The sequence below is a fragment of the Idiotropiscis lumnitzeri genome, chromosome 12 (assembly GCF_059441095.1).
Source record: "Idiotropiscis lumnitzeri isolate Australia: NSW breed Sydney's pygmy pipehorse chromosome 12, RoL_Ilum_1.0, whole genome shotgun sequence".
Taxonomy (NCBI): domain Eukaryota; kingdom Metazoa; phylum Chordata; class Actinopteri; order Syngnathiformes; family Syngnathidae; genus Idiotropiscis; species Idiotropiscis lumnitzeri.
The window spans coordinates 8,377,180-8,399,633 of record NC_142402.1 but is presented as its reverse complement, the minus strand read 5'-3'; the positions used below and the strand labels follow the sequence as shown (position 1 = coordinate 8,399,633).

The following is a 22,454-nucleotide window of genomic DNA, read 5'->3' as shown; positions in this document are numbered from 1 at the left end:
GCCCCCACCCCCTTCTTTTTAACGTAGCTCGGACTTCGTAATGGATGTCGTGCATCGCAGGCTACGGCTCCAATTCCAGGCGGGGTAGCCCCTCTCTCTCTCTCTATCTCTATATCTCTCTCTCTCTCTCTCTCTCTCTCTCTCACACTCTCTCTCCACCACAGAGCAGCATCGTCGCCTCGCCTCATTGAACAAGGCAGGGAGAGGAGAGAAATGCAAAGGGATGTAAGATGGCAGAGCTACAAATGTTGTTAGAGGAGGAAATCCCTGCCGGTAAACGAGCTCTTGTCGAGAGCTATCAGAACCTTTCCCGGGTGGCGGAATACTGTGAAAACAACTATGTTCAGGTAAGATATATGCCTTTCCATGCGATTATTTGATGATTCTCTTCGTCGTGTCTGCGGTGCTGGGGTGGGAGAAGTGAATGAGACCACAGCGACAGGAAATACGCGTCTGTGTGAGAAATATTCTTCGAACCGATTCAAAAGTGCTCCTTTCACCCACTCTAACGATTCATTAGTCTAATGTGGTGACAGTAATGCGAATACTTTGTAGGTGTGGAAACCGAGCCTCTCTCTCATCGGTATGTTAAAAGCTGCTGCTGGTTGTAGAGGGTGTGTCGTTGTTCTGGCCAAGTGTTTAGTCACTGACTGCAGTTTACGACAAAACGTGCGACCGGACCGGTCGCTTTATTAAATAACATTTGCTATGTCTTTTTGCCGGTTATATCCACTCAAATGCCCCATTGTCACATTGTTGCGTTGTAACATTTTTTTTAGAGGGGGGGGCATCGTACAGCGTTTTCTACCCGTTTGAAAATGGTGAGCTAGCATCCGATTTTTACAGAACACTTCCACTTGAAAAGCTGGCATTCATTATTGCTTAACGAATAGACAATAATTAAATTAAATTAAATGTATGATTCGGGTCTCCTGCAAGTCATTATAATAGTCTGCAAATATTACAAGTTGAATGTGATGGAACTGAATTCATTTCCAATACAGGTGAAGGTTAGTGAGAGGTCTGTAAACTGTTTTTGGTTATATACGGATTTAATGATCCATCGCAAAGGCTCTGTGTTTATATTTGCGTAAGAATGCTATTTATTGAACAGATGGGCGTTTCCAACACGTTCCCTCTTTTTGAAGCTAAATAAGGTAAGCAAAATACCTGGAACATATCTCAGTATGATATAGTGCAGTTCTACACCACTTGGATCTGCAACCACAGTGATACATATTTAAGGTTAATGCTGTGACAATAACATAACTCAAAACTCATACAAATCAAGGAAGAATTTAACATAAGCATGTAGTGGATATTTTTAGACTGTGCAGGTGTACCTAATGTGTGCATGTATATGAATGACGTAGGTGATGCATGTCTAATGCAGTGGTAATGATAAAATGTGTGAAATTTGTGGATTACAATTCCAAAGACCTGCTTGCTATACCTTTTATTAAATCAGGTGCTTCACCTCACCGTGAGTGCTTTCAGAAAGTAAACATGGGCAAGAACCAGGACAAGCATAGTGTGATTTAAGAATAATGAAAGATACAATTGAATAACAACTTCAGTACTAGGAGACATTTCAAATACAAACTGAATTATAGTCTAAGAAGTGAATGTCTCTTTCTCCTTAGGCAAGGTCATAAATCCTCACGTTAACTGGTTGTTATCATCTGTCTTATGCAACTGACACCCCCTCAACCGCAGACATTTTGCTTTGTCTCTCAGGAAAGTTATAACAATATCAGAGAACAGAACAAGGTCTAATATGAGGCTATGAGCTGTTATAAGAGACATAGGTCAGGGTGGGCAACTTAAATGCTGGATGTTTGTCATCAATGTTACTCGGGGTCCACAGACTTCCTAACCAGATGTCTGACAAAAATGCTATTTTAAATCTGAACAAAATACATGCATATGTGAAAAATACATGATCCAAATATATTTCATTTTCATCCATCAACGTATGCGGAAAAAAATCACTATCCTAACCCCAAAACAAAGGGTTTGAAGCAAATAAAGTAAACGCATAATCTTTTTTTTTCTTCCTGTGCAAATAGTTCTTGCATAAAAAATACCACCCAAGGACAGCACAAAACTTGCTGGTGCAAGAATTAATGTTGTACATTTTTACCCCCCAAAAAATCATCTTACTCATTTTATTTATATTATTGAGGTACTATGTTACTCTTGCACATCATTCCAAATAAGCAAAAACATTTTGATCTACTATATAGGGCAGTTTAAGATGAACTAAGCGTTGTCTGCCATCTTGTAGTGAACAATGGTATTACAACTTAAAACTACAGTCCATGAATAGTTGGACGTTGGCACCCAAGAATTCAAATATTCATTGATTTATTTGAAATTTCCCCATTGTTTTAAAGGCATATTTAACATTTAGAGCCATGGAAAGTTAATATTAATTAATTATAATTAATTTTATAACCATTATTTTTTCATATACATTTAGTAACACTAAAAACGATTTTAAAGATAACATTGTAAAGCTGGGCGCCATGCTCATTAAACAAGTAACTAGATAAAAGTCACATGTGTCAACGTTGTACTAGACTGCACAATGATATACACACAAACACAGAAACGCTGAATGTAATGAATCTGTAGATATAATCCTGGGAGACTGGAGCCATATCGTTTCCAGCCAATACTATGAAGTAAGTCCACAGAGTGAGATTCCACTTTCGATTTGAAAGATGCAGCGGCAGATTGTCTTAAATGCAGCAGACATGGTGCTCGTTCGTGAGCTACGAACGTATGGACAATGCCGGAATTACAATGTCCTCCTACATTGCACGCATGATGAACAGAGTGCTGCTTTGGTCCGGTGTCTCAGCAGCTTAATTGATGCATTATGGACATAATGACCCAGCAGCCGCAGCTTGCGCCAGGTTTGAAAGGAAACACAGAACCACCCTCTTTCAATTAAGATAATTTCCCACCTCTGGCTCGTTAAAAATACTTGTCACGTCATTGGTTTTTATTCTCACCTGTGTGGCGTGTCCCCTCTCAAACGATAAACGAGTCCTCTTCTCTGAAATGTTCTCTGAGCTTGTATGCGTGCCTGCCTTTTCTCGTGTACCTGGACAGTTGGGCAAAACTTTTTGTGCACTTAAAAAAAAAAGAAAATGTGGAATATCACTTAGTTTGCTGTCTGCATAGCAATTTACATTTATAACTTCCTAAAAGCTGGCGTAGGATAAATTCTCACTCACTGTGCTCTTCAAAATTAACCAGTGATTCTCAAAGTGTGGTACTTGGGCTCCCGCCACTGCTATTTGAAAGAATCACAGAAATTTTGATAAACAATGCAAAATATAAAACACTCTTACCAAAGAAAAACACAACAAAAAAAACAGGCCACAATTTAACAATACTGTAGACTATTCTGCTAAATTTAGTAATGTACAGTGTGCATTGCTGAGGCCTGGTGGATCTCTATGGATGTGGACTTGAAAGTAGGTGAGTTCAAATGCTGAACAGCAGCACATCTCAAAAGTGTGGGGGAAAAAAACACAGCCTACTCCAAAGCCTAAACTCAAAACTCTTGGAGATACTAAAATAAACTGAACCTTGAAACAAAAGGCAAACATGACCGGTACGGTACTCCAAATGAAATTGTTGGCATAATGCCTGGATCAATGGCCTCACAGCGCAGAGGTCGTGGGTTCGATTCCGGCTCCTGCCTTCCTGTGAGTAGTAGTTTGCATGTTCTCCCTGTGCCTGCGTGGGTTTTCTCCGGGTACTCCGGTTTCCGCCCGCATTCCAAAAAAATGCATGGTAGGTTGATTGAACACTCTAAATTGTCCCTAGGTACGAGTGTGAGCGCGGAGGGTTGTTTGTCTCTGTGTGCCCTGCGATTGGCTGGCAACCAGTTCAGGGTGTACCTTGCCGCCTGCCCGAAGACAGCTGGGGTACGCTCCGACACCCACGCGACCCTTGTGAGGATAAGCGGCTTAGATGATGGATGGATGGATGGATGTATATATGTATATATATATATATATATATATATATATATATATATATATATATAATAAATATAATAAAATATCAGGATACATTTCACTTCGAATGCCATGGATCAATCGACACAATGTTTAGTAATACATATCGTATCGTGAGGTTTTGGAACAGCACAGCATAGAGATTTTCAACTACAATGTCAAATACAGTGCCCAAGTTGGTGGGAAATTTTAAGGGGTTGCACTAGGACCAATGCAAACGAAATTCATATTCGCATGTGTTGAAAAACAGGTCACATTTCTCATACGCAAAAGTCTCAGGCATTGGGACAACCTCAATCTCAATGCCCAAAGTACAAATATTGCTGGTGCCATTACACTGACACATATTTCAAACGTCAGAAGATGATGAATCATCATGATTATATGCCATTTAAACAACACTGATGGGATTTTAGATTACAGCTTTGCTTTTAGAGGCAAAGGATAATCCCTGATCTTGAACAGAATAACATCAAATCCAAGTGTTAGAACCTTTTACAAAACAGCTGGAAATACGGATAATATGTTCATCTATTAGTTTTAGCTGATGAGATGATTAATTGTTTTTTAACACTCAAATTTTGTGTATATAGTATAGCACATAGACTATAATAATGACCACCATGGGCTGTTGATTTAATCAATTCATAATGGTACATTAAAATATTAGCTTTTTTTCCTGCTCTTAAATTTGCGGTTAACTAACGTTAGAAAATGTTTCCTTGGCTTTTGTGTCATATTCTGAAGTTGGTTCTGATATTATGTGTTGTGTCCTCAAAACTGTCAATCTACCTTTTGGATGAGGCATTACAGTGTTGCAACTTTTATCCACGCAGTTCAATGTGTATTTTACTACACGCTATTGAGTTTGTACCGGTAAACGCATTAATCCTGAAGCCACTAACCAATTCATTTGTCATGACAGAAGAGATGATTGTTGTTGGTCTTAGTCTCATTTAATCATTACTTAATGTCATTGCTGTCTGATGTACCATGTATTTTTTTTAGATGGACGTAGCACCAGACATTGCTGTATGGGGCACGTACGCATTTTGTTGAGTTATATTGAAGTGGACAACTTTATAACTTCTGTGTCCACATAATAATGCTTCTATATGAACTGATGTTTGAGACGTTTGTGTTTCTCTCAACTATTAAATGCATGGCAAGATAAAACGACAAGTTTCAACAACTCAAAAATATCAAATTAGTTTTTTTGTATTGTTCTAATATTGGTCAATTAATTAATTGTATCTTTTAATTTGAGATTTTTTATTTATTAGAGATTTTTTTTTTAATTTATTATTTATTTATTTTTTATTCTATGATTCTGCTTCTGTGCACTGGCCCGACCGATGTGGATTTTTCTTTAGGCCGATGCTGGTTTTCTGGTATAAAAAAATATAGATTACCGCTCATTCAGTTGATTAATTTTGAAAACACATAATGTGTGGAAACGCATATATTTTTCCACCAATGCATTTCAGTGGCGGGCAATTAAAAAAAATGTCGTACTGGCCTCACTTGTACAACGTTACATGAGAAAAGACTGGGAGAAATCTGGAGGGGTTATTGACCAACTCAAATGCTCAAATGCAGAGAATCATGTTGACAAAATGGTTATTTCCTCCAAGAGGAAGCACTTATTTTCACATGCCCGGACAAATATTGGTAGTGCCAGAAACAAAGTAGATTCCACTGAGGAAAAAAAAAATAACTTAACTTTTTAAAATAATTCCACTGTTGTTTGATTTTTGCTATGTACAAACTTTGGAAAAAAAAATCTGTAATCAGATATTTTATTTATTGTCTATTGAAATCTGCTCACAAAACTTAGGATTCAAGATTTTAAACCATTAAATCTTTCCTTAAAAGCACATTGTGCATTTTTCTCTGATAAGAAGTGAATATGGGCGATATGATGTCTAAAGGTGTCGTATTGAACACATGTTCTGGCAGCAACTGGGAAAAAAACAAAAACATATGTGCATAGATTGGATATGCGAGAGAACATGGACAATGCAAGGAATAAACAAAGTCAACATCATCATCAGATAAAGGATTTTAATAGGACATGTGTCGGATACTCTTATGGGTTAAACATACTAAGTGCATTTTTGTCATCAATGACCTAGCTGGTAAAACTGTTAATGTATTTTCCTTCTATGTTTAATCAAAACATTTCGAATTTGAGGCACTGTTGCTCAATGAATAGAAAGTGATTCACATACAAAAACAGCAAGAACTGATGTATGTTAAACATTATAGCCCTGACGACAGTACCGCCTCAAAAATCCTCCTCCTTAAAAGAGTTAATCAACGTGGAGCCTAGTTTTGCCTCCAAACTATAAATACGTCTTTCAGTTCCTCCGGCTATTTAAGGACACACGGAAACAGATGCTTGAAGCAGCCGGGTGAAGGTTTGTGATTCTATGAAATGTTTTGGCATACCTACTCACTTGACTGGTCTCCAGTCGTGCACCTGTCCCCTGTTGTCCATCTGGGAGACTCATGAAATTGTTACCCATTAGATACGTCAACGCATTGCTTGTCAAATCTTGACAGGGCTTTCCAACATTAAACAATGAATATTATCTTTACACAGACACTAGCCTGGTTTAGAATCGGGTTACGCTACACATAAAGATGGATTAAAAATGGATGTTTATGTGATGTCAACGTTGACGTGAGTATGTCACATGTCTGTAACAGGTCTGTTCTGATTAAAGAGAGAGCGCCTCATGTATTCACGCTCCTCTTTGTTCAGGCTCAAGACAAGAGGAAGGCCCTGGAGGAGACCAAGTCCTACACCACTCAGTCTCTGGCCAGTGTGGCTTACCAAATCAATGCCTTAGCCAACAATGTGCTCCAGCTACTGGACATCCAGGCCTCGCAACTACGACGCATGGAGTCTTCCATCAACCACATCTCCCAGGTACATAAGGGTCACGTAGAAGACCTGTTCACACCAGCGCCAAGGCTACTGCATTAAATCGGAGATAATACTGAAGTGACAGAATTTGGGACACAAAAGTAACTCTGCATATCTGAAATTTAGATCATATAATTTTTCACATAACATGAACCATAATCCATTTTTCTGTAGCGCATGTGCTCATTAAGGTCAAGGGTGAGCCAAAAACATCCCGATGCAGCCAAATGCAGAAGTCTGGTACCCTAGTTTGAAAGTCCAACCCTTCCTGGTCATTTTGCAAGGTTGTGGTTGTAATATTAGCATAATGCCACCGAGACAATTAGCATCTTAACATACGTCAAGAGTCCGTCAAAGATGGATGTCACGGAGAGAGGCCGGTCACTTTTCAAAAGAAAATATTTTTCAGCCTCGAATAATGAATGAACTGGAAGTACTGCATTTTTTTTCATTCATCTGTGCGGCCCGGTCCAAAATGGTCGGTACCAGATCATGGCCTGGTGGTCGGGGATCCATGGGGTCCATGAATTGTTCACCTCAGCGTCTTCAAATGTGTTTTGGAACAACTCAAGGCCCTTTATAGCTCTTGACTAAAGTGTTCTTTTTCATTAAGTACCAGCATTACTGTCTCTCAAGTTAGCTAAGGTGAATTGAAAGGAATGGAATTGCAAGGATGGAGGCTTGTCATGCTCCAGTACCTTCAGTCCCAAGCACTTAGCTTGCATGTATCAAAACTAAGTTAATGCCAGCCATCCATCCTACTATAAAGTCCAAAATGGAGTGTTAATTCTCACATTGGTCTGTGCTAAAAGATACTACCACACATACATGTAAAGGGAAGGAAATCACACAAGTGCTGCCAAACACCCAAAGCCCCGCAACCCTTTTTCTTCATTATTCCTTTTCTCATGCTTTTTCGTGCGTCACAAGGCCATGCCCCCTGCCTGTCAACCAGTGAATGTCCCCTGCCCGTGTGCTTCATTAAGCCTGTCAGGGATGAAGTGAAATCCCGACACTGGAACTCACGCTTGCTAAGCATTTTCAACTCCACAAGCTTCAGGACGAAGCACAGTACAGTGCTTTCTGCTCTTTGACATTTGTCCTCAGACATGGTCAGTTATAGTCTAAAATGGTCCTTCTTCTGTCTGATATTATTATTGCATTAATTGGGCACTGATGGCATAGATCAGTCACTCTCATTACCTGCTGAAGGTGAGACTGAAAACATTTGTCTTAGTTATCTCAAATGTTTTCCATCACTTCCATTTAAATCTATCACACTAGGGAAAATATAGCTAATGTAAACGATGGCTCAATTCTATCCAAATGTACCAATAAATCAAGTGAATTAATTTGTCAATCTACATTACTCAAGGATGGTTTCACATTCCACATGTGCTACTGATGAAGCATCATAAATAAATTGCTGGTCGAGCTGCTCCTGTAAGAAATCGTCACCTGAATGTCCAAAGATATATCTTGCATATTCCCACCTATGTTATCCTAAAGTAGTACATAGAAAATTAATTTTGTGTGGCGTATTTATTGCTCATAGCGTCACACAGCTGCTGCGCACCTTCTGTTGCCACAGACTGCAGAGATGGAGCAGATGACCAGATGTTAATTAGGATGCAGGAATTATAAAAGAAAACGAGATTGAGAGCAGGGAGGTGCATAGATTGTAGAACAGATGAAACGATGACATCATACTGTCTTTCGATTTGTGGACTTTTTCTATCTACCATGTGTTCATCACAGTGAAAGAGGAAAACTAAGATGGATGATGTGTTGGCTGTTCAAAAAAAAAATTGTAGCACACAGGTTCTGAGCACATTGAGGCACTCTACTTCGTGTACGTACCTGAGCTCATTGATTGCTATGATGGAAATCAAACTTACACTTCTTCCAGTGGTCATGCATGCAAAACTAAGTGAAGATAGACATCAATCGTATGCTATTTCCATTTGCTCTCGATGTTTCAGCTAAATTGGTCATCCAGGTTGTACGTTGATGGAATAAAAGAGTTCATCACAGACAGACCCAGAGTATGAATTATATCGAAATAATAGAAGACTATTAACAGGAAATGAGGGGACCTCTTCTTCAAACACATTATTGAACAGGCTACATTAACCTGTATCGTAAACGGGGAGAAATAGACTTAAGTGAATGGCTTTTTTTTTAGTCGCTGTCAATTTCCTGCTTTATCTCCCGCAGACGGTGGATATTCACAAGGAGAAGGTCGCCCGTCGTGAGATTGGCATCCTGACCACCAATAAAAACACCTCTCGCACCCATAAGATCATCGCCCCGGGCAACATGGAGCGGCCTGTGCGCTACATTCGAAAACCAATCGATTACACACTGCTGGATGATGTGGGGCACGGAGTAAAAGTAAGATTCATTTTGGTAACTTCTGTATGAATAAAAAAATTCTTTCAATGCTGTGTTTTCATGCTAAGAGGCTGTTGTTTTAGCATGCGAGTAAATTTGCTGGACAAGCTCACAATTGGCCCGTAGTGTAGAGTGCACAGGAAAGTGTCATCTTTGTCAAATGTGACCTATCACTTTCTGTGGAATCCGGAGGAAATGATTTGTTGACTCTTTCCTGCCTCTTGCTTGATGTGTATTCTCTCTCCGCATAATCCATCTGCTCCCCCCTCTGCGCATTTTTAGTCAAAGCCGTGTGTGTGCGTGTGTGTGTGTGTGTGTTAGTGCCCCTGTGAATGTGTCAACACAGTTATGTGCATTGATTGCTGGTGTCATTTTTTTTTTACCCCTCACAGCGTTTAGTCGGTCTCTTCATCCGGCTTTCTGTCTCTGTGTCTGCCAAGATTGTGTCTGTCTTTTGGTTTTCAAACAACTCCTGATTCAAAAACGGGGGCCTTTAGTTTGCTCCTTGGGGAGCGCACCCTCATAGAGATTAGGCTCCCCCGACGCCCCCCCCCTTTTCTTCCAATGGATTAGTCACGATTGCTGGAAATGATGAATCTCAGCAAAAATCACAAGTGGCTAAAAGATTTTTTTTTTTTACTGTGCTACTATTTCAAAACTATATCCAATCTGGGCTGCCACACATCCTATCACCATCAGTCTGTGCAGACCCGTTGCCAGACCTCAGTCTTAAGGGGTGGGGCATGAAAATGCTTGGGGCAATTATTATTCTTACCCGACTCACAGCACTTACTTTGCTCCATATTTGTGACGGACATAAAACAAAAACTCACAAATTCATTATGGAAAATGTGCAGGACTGTTGTCAGTCAATATTGACTTGCTTGTCACGTAAGCCTGCCGACTAACGCAGTGATTGGCTGTTACAGACTTGTCTGGCCATCAATCAAATAAAATTACACCATTGTTCTTTATTAGAATTAGAAATTAGAAATGTTTATTGTCTTTGTGATAAAGAACTCAACACTAGCATTTCTTAACATAAAAATAGCTACAATTATAAAGTATAATTTTTCGACCCCAGTGCCTTAAATGTGACTCGCACACCGCGACAAATGTGGATTCGTAACATATACGTCTGGCGCCATTTCTTAAAATGGCCCATGCTGAAAATAACAGCAACATTTTTTCACATGTAGCTTCAAATAGTTTTTAAAAACTGTTGGGAAATGGGAACCACTACTGTACTTTGTTACTTTTTTTGGCAGAACAGAATAGTCAGTTGTCAAGTGCCACCCCACCCCCAGGTTTTGGCATGAAGATTGGGAGGCAGATAAATAGGAGTCTTTGACAGGGCACATTTCCTTGCCAGTAGGAGAAGCAATTTGTTTTCCAAGTTTGAGCTTGAGGAACTTAGACACCCTGAGATGACTCCCCTTTTTCTTTAAATATGTTAAATCGAAACGTCACTGGTTTATCCAGCATGGACCTGAAGCTGAACTTGCTGTAGTGTAGCATGCATCTGTGATTTGCCTCTAATTATTTCTTAACAGTCTGTCACTTTTAATGTTGCTCAAATGAATGACTGCCTATTAAACCATTAACCAATGAGCATATCCTGTTTTCTTTCTTCTCTCTTTTTCTGCTTGCACTCAGTGGCTTAAAGCCAAGGTAAGAGATAGTGACCTTTTATCTTTTATCTTCTCTTTACCACAATGTATTAAACCTCACAATATTCATGCAAACAATGGATTGTACTTGTTTGGACTTTGTTCATCCAATAGGCACGCCTCTGTTCAGATCTCTCAGCCATTTTAAAGTGGAAGTCAATCCCCACAAATTTATTTGCAATAAAATGTTATATGTGCCTTCACTGGTCTAAACATGGCATTCTGAGGTTTGGAAAATATCCATTTGCTGAGCCCTGAGCAACTGTGAGGTCTTTTTCCGTCAACAGAAGTGACAAAATGGCCACCGCGTGACATGGCTAAAAATCTGTGGATTTTACTGCTTCACTTGTGCGCCACAATCACGATATTAATCAGAATGCCATGTTTTGAGTGGGCTGGTACAGAACATATTCTTTTGATCAACATTTTTGGGTTGACCCCTTTAAATAACGTCACTCTGAATCAAAGTTTTGCTCAGATTGTGCGACCCCTCAAAGTTAATTGTACCTGAAAGCGCACATCCCAATGTCAGTCAAGTGTTTTTAACCGTTCTTTTTCTCGCTAGCAAAATGGGAACAATGCTGCAGGACGAGGAGGAGGGACACTCTCTCGAACAAACCCACCAACACAGAAACCCCCGAGCCCGCCAATGGCTGGTCGTGGTACCTTGGGGTAAGTTCACGTGACTACCACAATAGACAATACTCTATCATTGAGACTCACCTGTTGTAAAAAGTAATTAAAGGAGGGGTTAGACCTCTCTGGAAGACCCAGCAAGTTCGCAGAAGCAGTCTGTTGTAACCTTTTTTGTTGTTTGCCAAGGCGCAACACACCCTACAAGACGCTGGAGCCGGTGAAACCTCCAGTGGTGCCCAATGACTACATGACAAGCCCAGCCCGACTGGGCAGCCAGCAGAGCCCTGCACGTACAGCCTCACTCAATCAGAGGCCCCGGACACATAGGTACAGCTCACCACATTCATCTATATGTGAGCTAATTTGCCCTAAGATGGCACACATGAAATTAAAATTAACCACCTCTTAAATTTTATTTTATTAGCACATTTCATCAGCATTATTTTAATCAGTATGAGAGGACAGACAAACCGATGCCAACAGTGACATATCTATAAATAGTCTTTTTTTTTTATTTTTTTTTTTAGGATACTATGAAGGCCTGGAGTGGGTGATTGTTCTTAATATACACTCACAAGCTACAAAATTAAGTACTCTCATGGATTTTTTTCTGACACAACTGCATAGCATGATCCCAAGCGGTTGGGTTACCTTATTTATTTACATGGGGTGGGCAAAAAATTAACCTACTTAAAGAAATCTCACCTGGTTTACAATTATGTTCCACCATACTATCTGTAATGATAAAACTAGAGTTTGATTGATATAAAAAAAAAAAGTGAAAGCAGCATAGCTGACTAGTGGTTAGTATCCACCGCACAGTTCTGAGGTTCACGGTTTGAAATCAATGCTCTTAATGTTGTTCTCCCAGTGCTTGTGTCAGTTTACGCTGTCTTGAACCCACATTAAAAAAAACAACAACAAAAAAAAAAATCAACATTTTAGGCTCATTGAATTGAGATATGAATGACTCCTTCAATATACCTACAGAACCAATCAAACACTTAACATCTTATGATGGGAGGCAGATAAATAGGTAGACCAGATTGGCAGGTGTCCAAACCTGATCTGGCATCTAACAAAGCTGAATCTCCTACCATAATGACAGGTTTCATGGCAGAAAGAATAGATTTGGATGGGATAGCTAATGTAATCATTAAGTTTTTGGCTCACAGAATCTTATAAATGCTTGTTTCTTTTATGTGCAGCGGCAGCAGTGGTGGTAGCGGTGGCAGGGAGAACAGTGGAAGCAGTGGAGTTGGCGTCCCCTTGGCAGTTCCGACACCTTCTCCTCCCAGTATGGGCCAAGGTGAACGCTTGCAGCTCTGAGATGCACTCTATGCTTCGGCCTTTTTGACCTTCTTACTCTTTGAAGTCTACTGAACGCATTCACTCAAATGTTAAAGATGCTCTTCGGAGTAAATCACAGAACAGAATTTACCGGCTGTAAATCTGCTATTCCTGCTCCAACAGCGCCAACATCTTCGGCCTCAGTGCCGCAAGGTCCCGGGCTCGGTCCAATCCCCATGTCCCAGTTTGGAACCATCTCTCGGCAGATCTCACGTCACAACTCCTCCACCACCTCCTCAGCCTCTATGGTGTCGGCCACGGGGACATACCGCCGTGCTCCTTCTGTTTCTTCTCAGCAGCCTCATATTAACGGTGGTCCAGCATTCCCACAGAATTCAGGTAACCGTTTGTTTAACTGCGTCCATTTTTATTAATTACGCCGTTCATTTCCAACAGTTAGCGTCTGTTTTGTGAGAAATTTGGTGCATGGAATTTTCACTCCACGATAATGTAAAATAGCTCAAAGATCTGATGTTGGGTGTTCATTATCGCTATTTCTGATTGAAATTTTAATCGGTCGGCTTTTTCAACTGAGGATGGAGAAACACAGCCATTTTGTTTTGTTGTTTGTTTGGAGAACAGCGCCGTTTATCTCGGCAACATCACTCTAATGGCTTGTCTCGTAGGACAACATAAAACAGAGAGGAAGGAGGTTTGGTCTCTCATGTGGGATATAATGACCCAGAGCTGCATCAGCAGGCTACTAAAACTGGGACATCCTCCTTGAGATTATTGAAATGTTTTTACAGCAAATGGACCTGCACAATACAGCTCATGCTTTCTCAGCTTAATTATGTATCTTTAGTGAAGCCACCCAGTGATATTCATTAATCAATGCATGTGAATCACCATCTTTGCATGAAGATAGCGTCATTCCTCTAGCGATAGATTTCTTTGGTTTTGTTTTGTTTATGTGTGACTTACAGTTGTTGTCATCCAGAAAGCCAAGGATGTTCTCAGGGATGACATGAACATTTAAATATATTCCAGTGTTTTAAAATGGTCATTTGTACTCATCAGATGTATTTTTATGTGTAATCATTAGATTTAGATTATTATTGATTTTACTTAATTAAATTCTAGCCGTTCTCTCATTGATTTAGAAATTTAGTTTGCCACCAAGTAGCCAATCTTCAAGGATATTAGCCTATTGAATTCATATCAATAAAGGATCATTCAGCAAGGAGGCTGCCCATGTTCTAAAGCAGGTGTGGGCAAACTACGGCCCGGGGGCCACAGGCAGCCCGTTAAACGTTTTAATCCGGCCCGCCGAACTTGAAAAAAAAAAAAACCTTGTTAATGATTTATTTTCTAAATACTGGGGTTTTTCAAAGACATATATATTGTTGTAAAGCTTTTGTTCACTTTCATATAAAATTACATGTATTTTTTTTTCCGATGACGTGAGGTTACCAAAACACTCCATCCATCTGCTCCTGGTCCGGCCCCTCTGTCAAATTTTAGAACCCATTGTGGCCCGCCAATCAAAAAGTTTGCCCACCCCTGGTCTAAAGCCAAGATGTGCCACGTCGATCCTATCCTTCAACAGAGCTATTGCAATCTCACTTCACACTCACAAAAGATTGCTCTTAGCAAGCAAAGCTTCCTGTACTACGCTTTATAGTTCTGTCCTCACCTTTCATTTCTCACTCTTCGGTGCTCCATCGCATCCATACGGTTGCTTCGCTCCTCACTTGTCCTTTTCTCTGTCCACCACATCAACATTCTCTCCGCTGCTGCCTCTTCTCATCTGGTGGGTTGCCGCTGTAGTGTCTGTGGCTCCTCCGCCTCCTCCCGTGGTCCAGCTGACACCACAGATCCCTCTGACCGGCTTTGTGGCCAGAATGCAGGAGAGCAGTAAGTAGACAATGTGTTGCTACTGGGTGTTTAACTATGCTACACATGTACAAGCTGACTCACTAATGCAGCTATGATTTCGATTTAACTGGAGCTTACAATCACTGGCCACAACATATATCAATATCTCAATATATCTGAAGAACATGCAAAAAAAAAAAAAGCAGAGGCAGACAAGCATACACGATTAAGTTATAATTATGGATTGAACATTGGAATTGATAAGTGCATGTTTTGGCCGGTGTTAGTAGAAACACCTTCCCTGCACACTCTCAGTGCAGTCAACGTTTGTCAGTATCCACATGCGGCTCAACATTGCCTCTATTTGCATGACGACTTTCACACTCATACCTCTGCTTGCACTGTGTGCTGGGTCCTTGGGATGTCTGTCTGTTGCCATGGCGATGGATCACATAAAGCTCACGACCTGTTCTAGCTTCACTGAGGGGTGAAAATGTGACCGGACGCCAGTTCCAAGTCCACCCTCAGCATGTCTGTTGAAAATAGTGATTTTATGCTGATAGTTTCTGGTTAACATGATGGTACAAATGTGAAAAAACAGAAAGAGAGAGAGAGAGAAAGAAATGGAAAAATTTAAAACACAAAACATGGACTGTTTGTAGACATGTTACGTTTGTGTCTGTAGCAATATGGACCCAAAAGAAACGGCCGAGGCAGAGATAAATCAGTAATTCAGTTAACCAAAGGTGCACATGACGTGATGTGATGAGGTGGGAAAAAAATGACACTTAACAAGATAATCTGAGGAATACCCGTAAAACTAACTGGTGATTGGGCAAAACAAGAGAGGAGATAGATGCCAAGAAAGGACTAACAAACTACTACACAAAAAAACAAAGCAGATTCTAAGAACGCCAAAAGAAAAACTCAGACGCTCCAGAACACTTAATAGTGCAAGAAGACAGGAGCCAACTTCCTCTAGGATAGCTAAAAACAGAGACCAATGAGAGCCTGTAATTACTTACGTGGACTAAACTAGCCATGAGAACTGGAATGTAGCAAAGCACAATGCACGCTGGCAAATGACAATATTCCAAAAACAAGCTCATCTCTCTCCCACATTTATAAACCTAACTAATGATGATGACAAGCAGGTGTTTGCTGGAGACTCCGCCCATCCATCTGACTGAAGGAAAAAAATACAAACACATAAAAGCTCTGTAGCAATCAGTTTTGATTGAGGTATTCATTTTACTGTTTTATAGTGTGTAGGTGTGTACTCTGCATCCCACTGCAAGGCAACAACACCTGAATAGTACAGTTGTAGAAAAGCAGGTAGCAATGTTGAACATGCCCCAGATTTAAACAAATGAACTCTGTTGCTTTCTACCAGGCAGAAAGATCAAAGCATCCTCCTTTCAATTCATCTATGCCTTTAATTACTGCAGATTTTGGGGGATTTCATGTTGCCGGACTATTTGCAGTGTCATATAAGTGGTTTTCTCCATTATTATCAGACCAAATACGGAAATATATACTTTTCCTATCTTTGTCCATCCTTAATGCGCTTTATGACGCTTAATATAGAGTAAAATGTGGACAGTCAAACTCCCCCCAACCCCCCTCATTTTCTATAGTGCTTAGTGAGTTGACTTTGTACGTGACACGGTCTGGTTACCAGCCAATATTACAGAGCACATGTTCACACCCACAGGCCATTTGGAGTCCTCACTTAATCCGAGATGCATGTTTTGGGGGTGTGGGAGGAAGTTAAAGAGCCCGCAGGAAAAATGCACTCAAGCACAGGGAGAACATACTTGACACAGGATGTCCGAAGTTGAGAGTCTGACCTCAACCCTCAGAACTATAAGGCAGACTTGGTGACCACTAGTTTACCACAATCAAAAAGTGAATGAAATGAAAATGAAACCCGAAAGCTTGACAAAGATGAAAACAGAGGACATTTTCACTGTTACTGTTTTAGTTTCTGTCAGCTATAACAACCTCTGTTCTTTTTGACCTCCAGTAACAGACAGCCCAGCTCCACCTCCTCCGCCTCCACCCGAGGCCATGGGTGTGTTTGAGGAGCCCTCGCCCCCACCTCCTCCTCCTCCTGTTGACTATGAGGAAGAGGAGGCTGCGGTGGTCCATTACAGTGACCCCTATGCCGATGGAGATCCCCACTGGGCCCCTAAGGCCTATTTAGAGAAAGGTGTGTAGAAAAGACCGCGTTTTGGGGCTGTGTTCATTTTGTTTTCATATTATTTTCTGTCATTTCCTAGTTGTTGCCATCTACGATTACAGCAAGGACAAAGAGGATGAGCTGTCCTTCATGGAAGGAGCCATCATTTATATCATCAAGAAGAACGATGACGGCTGGTTCGAAGGCGTCTGCAACGGTGTCACCGGACTCTTCCCGGGAAACTATGTTGAGTCCATCATGCACTATGCCGATTAGGGAAAAAAAAAACACCTAAAATGGGCTCTTAGGTAAAACCGTCAACGTGTACAGATGAATGCAGTTCTTACAGCTCTCATCTCTCCTTTTCAATGACGTGCCATGGCAAAATGTTTGGACATACAGTATACCACTTTGGCTTACGAGAAGCACAATGGCTGCTGAAGCTTTTGGAAGCGTGAATTCTGTTAGTTTACACTGTTGACATGAAGGGAAGAGATAAAAGCATTTCACAGGGCTGCCACCCGGTGGTGGGCGGCAGCAGTTTTTATTCCAAACTTCAACTCTTTGCCTCATGAGAAATGCGAAGGCTGAATATTTGTAAATGTTTGTGTTAATACGTTAGTGCAGCACAGTCAGTATCATGTTTGCGGTGTTAAAACCCAGTTCTTCCACAAAGTGCTGCATCACTGACAATTAAACTTATCATTGTGTTGCTGCGCACTCTTGCACTGTAGACCCACAAACTGGCCAGCTGTTCCTTCTACCCACAAATTCCATTTTACCTTATCCAGACTGAAATACAAAAATAAATAAATAAACATCAATAAGTGCATTAGCACGCGACTGAATGTCAAACTTGTTCTGTCTGACTCAAGAGGTGCAAATAAGCAACCTCACCTTTTCAGGGAATCACTGTGATATCACCTAAAACACTGAAAATGTTTTTAGCAGAAGATCTGCAGTGGAAAAGACAACATCCATTTTCTACCACTAATATTTGCTTGGGGTGAACTTGAGCTTATACTGGTTGACCTTTCAGCGAGAGTCAGGGTACATATACTTACCAGATCTAAAAAGTACAGTACACATTTTCTAATGTTTTAGATGATATTTGTAGGATCCCGTTAAAACTGGTCAACTGCGTGTATGTAGTATTAAAAAAAAAACACTTCTTATTCTGCTCTCTAACTTGTACATAAAGTGTGACGTGAGACGCTAACATTACGGTAAAGTGCATTTGTCTGTGTGTTTTTTTTTTCCCCCCTCTTGTGAATTTTCATCAGTTTCAGTACAGTGCCAAGAGTAGATTACACAATTTGATTATTTTGACTTGAATGTTCATTTTCTTCATCGGCCACAGTGCCGTCAAAATGTGTACCGTGGGATCCGTCACTCATATTTATCATCACTACTGCATATTACTAATGTGCTGTCCAGCCACTGTAGCGACTAGTGATGGGAAAATGAAGCTTCAAATTAGCTTCCTGAACCAGTTGTTGTATTTTTGAGTCCTGTAGATGTCCCTGTTGGTTTAAATAAAGGGTTTAAAAAAAATGGCCGGTCAGTGTGTTTCCAGCCCAATGTTGAACAGAGACTGCCATCTACTGGAGACCAAAAATACGACAACTGGTTCATGAAGCAGATTTGAAGCTTCATTTACCCATCACTAGTTGCGACGTCGTGTTTTGTCTTGAAGTTCGTGAAGGAGTCAAGTGTGCGTGAGATCACCACGTATCAGTAGTTGCACTGCTTTAGTCTTGTCGTTTTCTCTGACTGATTCCGACTAGTCCACAATCTTATTGCCTGCTAATTGAGTGCTTGCTGGTGTGGTGCTTTCCATCGGTGCTGAACAACAGTAATCGTCAACCCAAATAACCTCATTTCAAAAGAGAAATGTAACAAGGTCGCCTTGTTTGTTTGTTTTTCCTCCTGTGGGAGAACGATCACCCATTTGATTGTAATTGTCTGCAATGTAGCGAATGTAGTTGATCGACTGCAAAAGTGGCGGGATTCGCGCAAAGTTCACACTGTATGGACAGATGTATTGGAACCCCCTTTTCTAAAGTATTCTCGCCAGTTGGATGTATAGAATTGCAGTATCAAGAGCCCAAATGATCAAGTCATTCATTGAGCGCTTATCTTTACAATTCTTCTTTCCGTATAATGTCATGTGCTGCACATCAAATCACCAGTGCAGTACATAGCATGATTCTTCACATAGTTGCTGCAATTAAAATGCCTGAGGTAACTTGCTGTCTGATGCCATTATACAATCATTTACAGCGCTCAACATCAATGAGTACACCCCTACAGTTTCCTTTCAGAATCAATATGTCACGGCCAGGTTCTAAATGGATCTGTTTCCCACTATGTGAAGCCATGCGGTGGAATGGCAGATGTGGATTAAGTGGAAGAGTTCGATCATGTTGCATGCGAGCCATCGTTAATACTACCACAAAAGTACATCTTTGATTGTAAATAAGATTTGTTTATGTGCATGCACAAAAATGAGTGCACAGTGAATGCATTGCACAGCTAAATTATATATATGTAGATATATTTTTTTAATTGAATTCAAAAGGTGTCAAACTGTAGTGAGTCCAATATTCATCAGCGTTCCTGTGTTCAGTAAGTAATTGATAAAAATATTACTTCTCAAAGGGACTGTACACATTATGTTGAGCACTGTATACTAAAGAGGCCTATTTGTGAACTTTTATTCAGAAAATGAACAAAAGTGTGTATGCCTTTTGTTATGTACAGGTAGATAACCCCCCCCCCCAAAAGAAAAATAGAACATGCTGCCAATTTGGTATTTATTCATCCACATGCATGAACGTTTGTAAACATTTCCTGTGAATACATCCCACTCATGATTGTACTTTTCCATCATGCGCTGACTTGTGTGGGGAAACTAAAATTACTTTTCTATGTATTTCTAGCTTTGCATTCCACTTGTTTTTTACATCAACTGTATGTTTGGAGCAGCGGTCAAATGTTTGCTCACACTTTCTACGTAAAGGGTTTATTTATACTTTTTCATAGAGGAATCATGGGGCAACCTCTAATGTGCAGAACTTTGTAATGTTTATCACATAACGTCATTTCAGGGCATCACAAGTGTAAACGCCCATTTCTTTTTTTATGTCTTTTGTATGATGGGGAAAAAAGATTGGTAACTTAAGTGTTCATGAGAACAGAACTGAATATTTGTCTTCTCTCAGTTTGTACATAGATTGTGTTCATTGAAATTCATGTACAGTCTTTTTGTAATAAAAAAAATTAATCTGGAAATATTTGATTTATGTCATGCACTTCATGTTAATTATTGTGAATCTTTGACTGCAGTCATTTTCAGTTTTGGGGGTAACGCGTTACAAAAGTAACGCGGTACAGAAATGTATTTCATTTTTGCTGTAATCAATGAATATTACAGGCTACTCCCATTTTTCGTGCAAAATTATTAACGTTACTGCGTCCGGTAACGCGTTACAAATTTCAGGACCTTGACACTCATTTAATCAAATACTGCCGCGTTCCTCCTCACTTACTAAATAAGCTACGAAAAAGGCCCACGCATACTCCCAATCAGCATTCTTCGATTTCCTGCGTACGTAACGAAGCAAGTCAGATAAAGCGATTTGATCGTTTGAGCTCTCTCTGGTGAGATATGTTCAAGTAGCTAAGTATTTGATGTAGGTGCATGTCCACTGTGAGACCGATAAAGAAAAAAAAAGTAAAATCCCGAAATCACAAAGTATGATTTTTTAACGATTTATTTGTATGACACAGCTGCAAATTGTTAAATTCTCTCTCTCTCTCTCTCTCTCTCTCTCTCTCTCACTCACTCTCCCTTTCACTCTAACATGCTGGAGGTTGTCTGCTTGTACAGTACTTTTGGACAAAAAAAGGTTGCCCCCCCTGCAGTCGTCTATTGTTGGACGTTTACTTGTGGTTTTCTTTAAATTCAGCAGAGGGCGTAGTAAACCAATTCTGAAGTCTTGCAAGTTCCAGTTTCACGTTTATTCGGAGTCACGCCAATTCCGTTCTTGATAGCAGGGCCTGAGCATTGCTGTAAGAGTGAATTCTTCTACTCATAAATACAGTAAGAGCACCTCTGGGGGCAGTATTTTTATTAACGACAACACAAAACTGTGGCACAAGTGTCAACAACGTCACCAAGTAATATAGTAAATGGTGTTTATCACTGATAACTAAGGCTAATCTATGCAGCCATCAAAAACTAAGTACAGGCAGCTCTGCTTAGCCTTTGGTTGATAATTAGCACATTGCAGCACCATTTGGGTTTGTGCGTGTTAAAGCACGATAGTGCCTCTGCATGTCAGTGTTTCAGACAGTGTAGTTGCTTGAAAGTGGTTCAAGAGTATCTAGAGCTCATGAAACTAGTAAAGGAGTCTAACCTTTATGTAAAAGTAAGCAAACGTGCTGAAAGGCTCTTTGGCAGAGACATTGTCGGACATACACAGATAACAAATGAACTACAGTGAAGCCCCACTTCTCATGAAGCTGAGGGACTCAGCTTGAGTACAATCCAAAACTTTTTTTTATTGTCTTTACCGCCATTTTGTGGAATGTAAATATGTTTTTGAATGTAGCTCCTCCCCTCACTTCAACATCGTTCCGGGGCATTGAGATTTTACACGGCTTTAACCTGAGCTCAAAAACAAAGTTTTTTTCTGCATTTAATAGAGAATAGTTTGCCCCTGCCACCCAAAATAAATTGCAAATGCTGAAGCGCAAATATGTAGGGGTGCTCTGTATGAAAAATCAGTTTTTCAAAATCTGTCACATTAATCTTACAATAACTAAATTTACATTTAGGAATACAAATAGTGTCTCTTTTTTTTTAAATGATGAAATTACAGGATTTATAATCCACCTTTTTCACAAATTTGGGTTACAGATAAACAACATGCAGGTTGACCCACATTCATCCCTGGTCGTCATGGCAACAAAAGCCTATAGCCCCGGGTATGCCATTAGCCCAGCAGTTTATGGGGCGGGATGTGGGCTCATGTGCATGAAGCATGTATTGAATGTTTTGTTCATCTGAAAGTAGGAGAGCAAATAATAAAGTTTTCTTTTTTTAATATTTGTAAAGCTCATTCTTATTCATTCTTTTAGATCTGGCAATATCTTTATGTCTTGTTACAGACCTAGTCACATCATCAAGTATCAGCTGAGAGTGAAAACCTGGCACGTCTTGAGTGACCACATTTTAATTCCAATGTGTGTCTTATAGTTGTAGATAATGTATGTTTCACTGAGCGAGGATTTTTTGAACCTGAACTGAAGTTATTCACCAGCCAACATTAAATTGCGGGTGTAACACAGCTGTCTACAGACATTGGGTGGAATTGTTTAGCTTTTTTTTTTAACAGAAGCCAAAAATGAAACCAACAAAGATGTCAACT

The 22,454-nt window shown here is 40.1% G+C and overlaps 1 protein-coding gene across 2 annotated transcripts; it reads left to right on the top strand.

The window, feature by feature from the left end:
- The first annotated feature begins 171 nt into the window (after positions 1-171).
- Positions 172-20,313, top strand: abi1b (abl interactor 1b). Of its 2 annotated transcripts, XM_088310418.1 has the most exons (11): positions 172-347; positions 6,805-6,972; positions 9,187-9,363; positions 11,020-11,034; positions 11,599-11,705; positions 11,856-11,996; positions 12,878-12,978; positions 13,143-13,358; positions 14,790-14,876; positions 16,864-17,049; positions 17,120-20,313. In XM_088310418.1, the coding sequence occupies exons 1-11, from the start codon at positions 231-233 to the stop codon at positions 17,293-17,295; spliced, it is 1,491 nt and encodes a 496-aa protein (XP_088166544.1). In that variant the 5' UTR covers positions 172-230; the 3' UTR covers positions 17,296-20,313. The 2 variants fall into 2 exon arrangements, with proteins under 2 accessions (XP_088166544.1, XP_088166545.1); XM_088310419.1 differs by lacking the exon at positions 11,020-11,034.
- Positions 20,314-22,454: the final 2,141 nt, after the last annotated feature.